At 43.8% G+C, this 9,839-nt stretch overlaps 1 protein-coding gene across 1 annotated transcript in view; it reads left to right on the top strand.

The window, feature by feature from the left end:
- Window positions 1-3,095: 3,095 nt before the first annotated feature.
- Window positions 3,096-9,839, top strand: part of EFCAB6 (EF-hand calcium binding domain 6) — a 259,282-nt gene continuing 252,538 nt past the window's right edge. Inside the window, exons 1-3 of the mRNA XM_060189120.1 lie at window positions 3,096-3,270; window positions 3,381-3,526; window positions 4,576-4,672. Coding sequence (XP_060045103.1) covers window positions 4,605-4,672 — 68 coding nt within the window. The 5' untranslated portion in view covers window positions 3,096-3,270; window positions 3,381-3,526; window positions 4,576-4,604. The remainder of the gene's footprint in view (window positions 3,271-3,380; window positions 3,527-4,575; window positions 4,673-9,839) is intronic.

Here is a 9,839-nt window from a genome sequence, read left to right as displayed (position 1 = left end):
CCCATCGATTTGATTTGGTCTGGGGCCCATATTCAGCTTAGGAGCCTATGTGACCTCTGCATCCCTGTAGATCTGAGCTCAGATTCTGTGGTCAAGAGTAGGAACAGTCTAAGCTGCCCTAATATCGACCCATCTTCCTCAGTTGTAGCATAGAGTATGTTGTCCATCCTCCCTTCGGAGGATGGAACATTTTCTACCATTGTTGATCCAAGTTGAGGGAAAGGTCCTATGGGGGGCCCACAAAGTGGTCTGTTTTGTTGTTGCTGATAGAGATGACCTATAACAATGGAGAGAGGGATTTATTTGAGGTCTAGGCCCATCATGTCTGTTTGGGAATCTCAGAACTCCCTGAATAGGGCCCCAGCTGATGGGTGGCCTGATAGTGACTAAAGAATCATCATTAAAGTATGCCAGTCTATTGCCCTTATTCAGCTTTTGCAGTCCTTGCTTTGATAAGGTTAACTTTGGAGTGAGTGAGAGAACTGTAATAGGAAGTAGGTGAGGAGGGTATCTAAGTCTAATTATATACTATTTCTTTTTTTATTTTATTTTATTTTATTTATTTATTCCCTTTTGTTGCCCTTGTTTTATTGTTGTAGTTATTATTGTTGTTGTCGTTGTTGGATAGGACAGAGAGAAATGGAGAGAGAAGGGGAAGACAGAGAGGAGGAGAGAAAGACAGACACCTGCAGACCTGCTTCACCGCCTGTGAAGCGACTCCCCTGCAGGTGGGGAGCCGGGGTTCGAACCGGGATCCTTATGCCGGTCCTTGTGCTTAGCGCCACCTGCGCTTAACCCGCTGTGCTACAGCCCGACTCCCTATATACTATTTCATTATGAACTTTATACTGACTCACTGCAGACTATTGTGTACTTTTTCTTTCAGGTATATATTTTGCCCTAGTTTATGGATACCTGTGAACATATGCTCTGTCTCCTGGGACCTGGTCTCTATCTAGGCTTTGGGACTTTGTTAGGAAGTGAACTGCCTGGAATGGAATTAGAAAATACTATGAAAGGAAAGGTCTCACCTGAGTAATGAAGCTGAAGGGTTGTCATTCCACACGTGTAGTCTCTGATCACAGTCTGAAGTGAAGCATGTTGTGGTGGTACTCACTACATTGATTAGGTTGGCATTGGTGGATGTCATATTATCTGCTATGAATTGAGAGAAGCATGCAGGAAAGTGTGCCCCATCCTAAGGTTCCAGGACTGGGGGAAGTATAGGCTCTATAGTGAAAATGTGAGATTCCTGCTGTCTTAGGGTTCAAGAAGACAATAGATAGTTATTGCTATAATCACATTATTTGGTAATTGGGTTAACTTTGAAAAATCCCTATGTTAGGATTTGCTGTATAATACCCAACATCACCATAATTGATGTCTTTTGACATTATTTGTATATAGCTGTGCCACTGGTTGCTTCTATTCTTCCTAGTCTAGGCTTTTGAGGGAGTCAACATATCAAAGACTCAGGCTATGTATTAAAAAGACTCAGTCTGTGCTTTAAAAATTTTGAGACATACAATAAATTTTTCCCCTCTCATATTAATTAAATAGTGATTTATATGACTACAAATTAATAGAAGTGTTCATAAACACCATTTCCACCACCAAAAGACTGTGTCCCATCCCCCTGTCCTCCCAACCCCCGCTACCCTGGGAAGCTGAATATTCACCCTCACCCTCACCCCAGGCTTTTACTTTGGTGCTCTACCCCAGATTTAGTCAAATTCTGCTTTGCGTTTCCCTTTCTGTTCTTCTTTCTCAACTTCTGTTGATGAGTGGGATCATCCCATACTCATCTTTATCTTTCTGACTTAGCTCACTTACCATAATTCCTTCTAGCTCTGTCCAAGATGGGTCAGAGAAGGTGGGTTCATTGTTCTTAATAGCTGCATAGTATTCCATTGTGTATATATACCACAGCTTTCTCCGCCACTCATCTGTTGTTGGGCACCTGGGTTGCTTCCAGGTTTTAGCTATTATGAATTGTGCTGCTATGAACATAGGTATAGATGCCCATGCTTTCTTGACTTCATTGTCCAAAAGTGTATGACTGAGTGTGTGCACAGAGGCTGAAAGGGGAACTTTATATGGACTGTCTCCTAAATATAGAAGAAAGTATTTACTTGATATCAGAATACATAAAGAGATTTTTTTCTTGATTATTTGAATTTTTTATATTTATTTTCCCTTGTTGTTTTATTGCTGTAGTTATTATTGATGTTATTGATGTCGTCATTGGATAGGACAGAGAGAAATGGAGAGAGGAGGGGAAGACAGAAAAGGGGGAGAGAAAGATAGATACCTGCAGACCTGCTTCACCTCTTGTGAAGTCAGCCCCCCCCCCCCCGCAGGTGGGGATTTAGGGGCTGGAACTGGGATCCTTACACCAGCCTTTGTGCTTTGCACCATGTGCACTTAACCTGCTGTGCTACCACCCGACTCGCTATATTATTTGAATTTAACTGCCAGAATCTTTTGTGTTGCCTGCAACTTTTCCCATTTTAGTCAAGTGCTAACTCTCCCTCCCAGCTCCCTGCCCATGATACCATTTCCAACATTTTTTGCTTCTGATGCCATTTCTGTTTGGCTGTGCACAGTTTTTACTCTTGTGTTGAATTATGTTTTCTGGATGCCAAGGCAGATGGATGGCACTTTTGTTATGATTCTGATATAAATAGCATCTGTTAAAAACTGGACATAAATACTTATCTGGCAAATAAGCAGACCTATCAGTGATATAGCCTTCTAACTGTGTTTTGGCCTGCGGTTAGTCAGTGATATAGACTTCTAACTGTGTTTTGGCCTGCGGTTAGTCTGTGACTTGCTGCTTTTGTGGGGCGATGGTTTACAATCCTTTCTGGGGCAATGGTTTACAATCCTTGTAAATTCCTGCCATGCCAAGTTTCGCAGTGACACTCATTAATGACTTAGACCTCTCTTTATTTAGAAAACCCAAACTGAGGTGGATGTAAACCCAGAGCTGGCCAACAGGACTTGTCACAGTGCCTTGTTCAGACTCAGGCCTTTGTTTACCTTTCAAAGCCAAGGGTAACATTAGACCCGACTTCTTGCCCTCGCAGCACGAGGTGTTGATAGCTGTGGTCCACCGAGGACAGAGATGAATGGAAATGGTGTGAGGCTGTGTGCTGGTTGCAGAAAGATGAGTGCCACCAGCCCTTTCCATGGGAGCGGTTCCCTGACTAGCCGGAGCCACAGATAAACAGAGAAGTCTGGAATCCGAGAATCCACGTGAAAATTGAGGTGAGACTAGAGGGATGAACAGGATGAATACTTTATTTTTCACCCTCATCAAAGTAATGGACTTATTGGTACATTTAAATGGCCTTTTCTTTTCTCCTTTCTATTATTAGATAAAGCAATTGGTTGTAAGCCTGTTCTCTGTAAAGGTTTGGAAGTTAACTCACAGGAGGGGGTATGCCCATGATCTTGAAAGGTGAATTGAAATGTGCTAGTTGGGAAAGGAGATTCTAGCAAAACCTTGAGCCAAAACTCAGAGGTAAGGAACTACATGGTATGTTCAAAGGACTGTATATAAGCATAATGTCTGAGGAGTTGTGGTATCTAGCAGAACTGCCTGGGGTCAGTCATAAATGATATAATGAACGTCTACCTCGGGGTTAGGAGCCGGATTTCTGCATGCCTTGGGGAAGCAGTACTTGGTTTATTATTAAACTTACTACTTAGAAATAATTTTAGGTTCACATGAAAGTTGCAAAATCACTAGAGAGAGTGCCGGGACTCCCAGTCTCCCCATGATAGCATCTTAGAGAATAACTACCAAAACTAGGATCTACATCTGGGATTGGCTCTCCCAGAGTTCTGTTACCAGCACCCCCTCCGGGTGATTCTGGTGGAAACTCAAGTTTGGGAACACTGATTATTTAGGATGAGAGGGGGAGAAAGATAAGTGGTCTTAAGAGAGGGCTGAAGTCTTTGGAAAAACACCTCTAAAATGTAAGAACACACCTTTGAGGGACCTCCAAGGGGCAGTGTGCCCAGACAGCTGGGGAAGCAGCCAGTGGCCCACCAGGATGGCCTTGTGATACTTTAGTCTTTGTTCCAAGGACATTTGGAGGCTATAGGTGCTTTTAAAGCAAGGAAGTAATGTAAAGTCTGCATTGAAAAAATGACTGTACCAGTGGATGTGAGGAAAATTGAAGGGATCACGTAAGGGTGTATTGTGGTATGTGGTTATAGGATATAGTATGCAATTTGGTTCATGGTATGTTGTTGTGTCTTGGCTGGTGTGTGTGTGTGTGTGTGTGTGTGTGTGTGTGTGTGTGTATTTGAGTGTACAAGCAAGCTACAGGGATAGGAGTGGTGCTAATGCAGTATTGACCCGCCGTAGCTCCACCTGGGAAGCCTATAAAGTTCATTTTGAAATTTACCTGGAGGAACAAGCCAAGGTTCTTGACTTGGTTCTCATGCAGTTCGCCAAATCACTGAATTGTTTTGCAATGACAAGCTCCCTTCTTGTGGCTTGCTAAGCTACACAAGAAAATCTGTCTGCCAATCTGCTAACCCCACTGCTCTCTTATGTTTCAGAATTCACCAAGCAGAAATAGCTTTCCTCAATGGATTTGAAACAGAATAACCTGAGACCTAATGTGAAGGGCTACAAGTCAAGCAGTGCCAAGGCCAGGTGAGATGCGGCTCTTTCTCAAGTGCCTGAGTCTGCCAAGGGTCGGCGGGACGTGGTGAGTTCATGCTGCTGCTGGGCCCCGGGTCTCAAGACAGAGAGGTGCTTCACAGGCTGATGAGGACACCACGGTCCCTTTGGTCTGCCTGTAGTTCACTCAGCCGGCATGTATTAGATCCTGACTGGGAACCCAAATTGTGCAGGAGTTTTCACATATATCAACAAGCATTAAGTTGTGCATTTTAATGTTGACTGGCCCTCATGGGGGCTCCTCAGGATCACAAGTAGAAGACAGCACCAGGGGGTGCAGAAAGTCTTTGGTCAGATCTGCTTCTCTTCAGGGCTTCAGAGCCAGCAGCACACAGCCCACCCACTTGTCACTAGATTCCCCTTTTCTGCTATAGGTGGCAGTAGCAGCAAAACTATTCCTCCCCCAGCTCAGACGCTGGGAAGCCATAGAAATTTTGCTTTGCCAGCTTCCAGGGTTGGCTGGGCCCTGGCTGCACTATAAATAGAACGTGTTAAATACTCCTGTCTGCTCACAGGAGCCAGGGGACGCAGTTTCCAGCTCCTACATTTTAATAGGCTGCAAGTGAGACAGTTTCTGAGACGGCGAACAACTGTTTGACAGGCGACACGTGGTCAGTTGTTCTGACAGGACTGTTTTCTCATTGCCTGTTGCCATCTCCCTGTCTGTCATCGTGCAAGTGTGGTGGTAGGTCTGAACATGCTCCCGAGGTAAAAGTGAATTTGTGAGACGCTTTCTGAAATAGAGTTCTGTGTGCATGACAGAGAAAACACTTTACAGACAAAACAATACCAGCTGCTTCTCCAGGATCTGTACTCTGGGAGCAGCAAGGCATTTGCACTAAGAAAAATAATCATAAGGTCATGATGACTCAAGTACCTCCATGTCAGCATTGGATACTTTTTGGAGCACTACAGTCATCAGAGTTGGACTGTGCTGTCTCTACGTGAATCTTCTGACAGGAAGATAAACACTGAAACGATTGTGAGGGTTCATGGGACTTAATTAAGAAAACTTTTCTGGGGCCTGGAGATCGATCATTGGTAGCATGTACTTTGCCATGCTCAAGGGCCAGGGTTTGAAACCCCAGTACCCATGGGAGAACCATGTATAGCACTAGGGGAAGCTCCAAGAATGGTAGAGTGATATTGGGTGTCTCTCCTTTCTCCATTCTCTCTCTCTCTCTGCCTCTCTGTGCAATGGGATTGTATGAATTCAAGGCTCCAGTTGTGGAGAGGGGCAGACAACCATACAAAACAAACAAACAAAAAGCCCAAGTCTATCTGACCTGGCACTAGTTCTCACGATAGGGATCAGGTGAAAATTCATGGAAAATGTCAAATTATTTATTTTATTTTAACCCAGAGCACTGCTCAGCTCTGCTTTATGGTGGTGCAGGAGATTGAACTTGGAACTTTGGAGCCACAGGCATTAGAGTCTTTTTGCATAACCATTAGGCTTCTGCCCCTCCCCCACCTCCAATATTGAGACTTCTATTTTGAGTGGGTGGTGGGACAGAGAATGGTGATCTTTGAGAAGAACCAAGAGTGAATGAGACAGAGAGAGAGGGAGAGGAGAGAGAGGGGGCAATATGTGAGATTGTGTGAGAATGTGAGAGAGAGTATTGGACATGTGAGCGTGAATGAGATGGGTTGTTTGTGTGCTGAGTGCGCATGTGTTGGGGAGGAAAGCGCTGTTTGGGCAATTGAACTGGGACAATTCTTCACTTATTAATTGATAAGTACTGGGGGAGCTCTAGTTATGCCCTGAGTTTTCTGGGGCAGGGGTATAGGGATTTTAAAAGTACTTTTATTTCATGGAGCCTGCAATCAAGTTTAGAGCTTCCCAAATAAAAGTAGAACTGCCAGTCTCAAGGAAGTACAGTGCAGGGGAGAGACAGGTGTGAAAAGAGGTTGTCAGCAGGGTGGTCAGGGAGTACTCCCAGGAGGGAGCTAAGTCACAGGGGATCTGAAGGTGAGAGGAGTCAGCCAGGTGAGGAATGGGGCAGGATCTGGTCAGAGGGAGTGGGGGTCCGTGGGGAAGTGGTGGGGAGAGTGACTAAAGTGACAAGGAGAGGCAGGCAGACATGAGATCTATAACCATGACGGACTCTGTCAGAAATGGCCAGCGCAGTCCCAGCAGAGTGATTTTGGCCACATTCTCAAGATCCTGTCCACGCGTGAAAAACAGTCTAATTTCATTGTGTTCGTAGCCATAGCATGCATACCCCACTAGACCTTTTCTCTTAATACTACCTCCCAAACACGTTTTTCTGTTTCTACATCCCCTTTGATGTCTGTGCTATCAGTTGTGATGGCATATACGGTAGTCATATATAACTCCGTCAAAGAATATCAGCCCTGAGAGGCCAGTGTTCTGTGCACTGAGTTTTCTTCCTGAGTTTGTGTGGGTGGATCTTGCCCTGTTTTGGGGAGACTTGATATTTCTTCTCTGAGAGATTGCATTTGTTACAATGAGGTTTGGGATGCCGGGTGTGTATGTATGGAATGGGGGGCCATTGGAAGAGATTGGCGTTGACGGGAAACCTTGGCTCTGAAAGGCAGCAGCTCAGAAGTGCTAGGGACAGCTGCTGAGGCAGGCCAGTTTATAACAGAGTTTGCTGCTAAATTGAATTCAGATGACTGGGTAATTTATTTTATTTTTTATGATGCGCTATCATTTGGAATTTATTTGCAAATCGACTTGGCATTCTTATCAGTTCTAGGTTTAGAATGGTAGACTGGGGTTGCTAGACACATCTGAGATTATCACAGGGGTGTGAGGCTGAGATGTGGCAGGTGGGGGTTGAACTCCAGGTAGCTCAAACCCTGAATCCTAATCTGTGAGTCAATATTTATGTAGCTGACTCACTTCTAATTTCCTCCATTTTTAAAAGTTGGTTGTGGAATTGCTAGACTGTTTTTGCAAAGGCTAAGTATCTATCAATATATGCACAGGTCAGTGTTCTTATGTATATATTTACCTGAGATACATAAAATCACTGTCAAGGACTTGTGTGATCCCTCCCCCCCCCTCCCAACCGCCACCCCACCACCACCCCACCGCCACCCCTGATATAATTGGGCAAAAAACCTAGCGTTACATTCAGGTCTTTATCTCATGAGTAAATTTGTCTTTTCTCTCTGGCATTTAATTTCTGAACCCCTTAAAAATAGGAGTAATGATAACTAGTTCTTATGGTTGTTATGAAATTAATGATTAACCAGCAAATTGGTGTTCAGTTTTTCTAGGGTTAATCTGGTAGAATCATTTACATGGAATATTTGGTGGGTTTTTTTTTTTTAATAACTTCATTTTGACACCAAGTGGGGAACTTTACATATGAATCTCCTTAAAAATCTAGGAACTGGGGGTTGGGCGGTAGTGCAGCAGGTTAAGCTGGCAAATGACTCCATCTTTGCATAGAAAAATGTCATGAGTTTTCCAACAACTCAATAGCTCACCTGGATAGTATGCCTGTGTTGCATATACCAAACCAGGTTCCAGCTCAGCACCCACCACACTAGAGGCAGCTTTGTTGCTGTGGTCTCTTCCTTCTTCCTCCTTCTCCTCCCTTTTTTTTTTTTTAAATCAACTCAGGCTTATGGCGGTGCTGGGGAGTGAACCTGGGACCTTTGTTGCTTCAGCCTTTTTGCATAACTATTATGTTAACTCTCCAATCTATTTCTCTCTCTCTCTTTCTGAATAAACCAAAAAAGTAGATCCCTAACAATGAAAAAACAAACCAAAAACAAGACAAACAAAAACCCTAGACTTGTATTTATAAAATGACTTTGAGTTCTTCTAAAGTAATGGTGTGAAGCTACTGGCCACTGAAACGAGGAGTTTCTGTTTAGTTGGTCAAGGTAGAGTCTTAGCATTTTCTAAAATGGTCCCAGCTGATCCTGATATTGTTGGCTTAGGGTCCACATTTGTAAAACCACTGTTTTAAAGCTCATGGCCACTTCACATTCTGCATTTTTAAGTGGAAAATAAATGCATTTGCAAAAGCAACTGTGTAAGTATCAGGAAAAATCATGTTATTTCTGTGTGAGGTATGTCAGTGGATTAGCTCTTTCCACTCTTGAGGTGGACTGGTGGATGCCATCTCTTGAGCACAGTCTTTAACTCCTGAAAAGGGTGACTTAGTTCACACTGTGACTGACTCTGGAAAGACATGGTGTCACTTACCTTCCACTTGTCACCTCCACATTGTGGGGGATCCTACATCAATGCCTCCTCCTTGCACTTCCAAAACATGTTTAATACTTGTCTTCATCTTCCTGCTTTCTTTCATTTTATGTTTTTTTATTTTATTGCATAGAGATAGCCAGAAATTGAGAGGAAGGGGGAGAAAGGGAGGGAGAAAGACAGAGAGACATCTGCAGCACTGTTTCACCATTTGTGAAGCTCCCCCCCCCTGCAGGTGGGTCTGGGGACTTGAATTTGGTTCCTTGAGCATTATAACATGTGCACTCAACTAGGTGCACTGCCACCTCCCCATTTTCTTTCTTAAAGATTTATCTATTAATGAGAAAGGAAGAGAGAATCAGAGCATCACTCTGGCAAAGGCAATGCCAGGGAGTGAACTTGAGACATCACGTTTATGAGTTCTGTGCTCTATCCACTGTACCACCTCCAGGGCTGCACGATCATTTTGTTTAAATCCAGAGTCAGATGGTGAGCCTCGGGGTTTGGGGATGAGTCCCATTCCCCTTTCTGTTCCTCTACCAGTGCCAGTGTGTGACCTGAAGTGCTTGCTGAGGAATGAATCATTGAGAGAATAGTTGCTTGGAAAATGCTTACACCAAGAAACGTTTAGGTTGAATGCTCAAATAGGTTCCATTTGCAGAACTATCAAGAGCTGGCTCGTAGGAATATTCATATTGCAATTGAAGTCTCATTGGCTTTGATTTCTGCCTGCAATTGGGAGAGATTAGAAGTGGAGAAGACCCATCGGGTCAGCCAGACCTGTCTCCTACCACCAGAGGATTATTCCCTGTGGTATATTCAGAAGCATTTGGAGGAATTACTTTTCATATGATTATTTTTTTTCATGCTGTCTTCAACTAAGTGTTTCTTGAATCGCTTTGTATTCGAGTAATAAAATGCACAACAGGCAGTACAGTCCTGGGTGATTAT

The sequence above is a fragment of the Erinaceus europaeus genome, chromosome 4 (assembly GCF_950295315.1).
Source record: "Erinaceus europaeus chromosome 4, mEriEur2.1, whole genome shotgun sequence".
Taxonomy (NCBI): domain Eukaryota; kingdom Metazoa; phylum Chordata; class Mammalia; order Eulipotyphla; family Erinaceidae; genus Erinaceus; species Erinaceus europaeus.
This window is presented reverse-complemented; position numbering and strand designations above follow the sequence as displayed.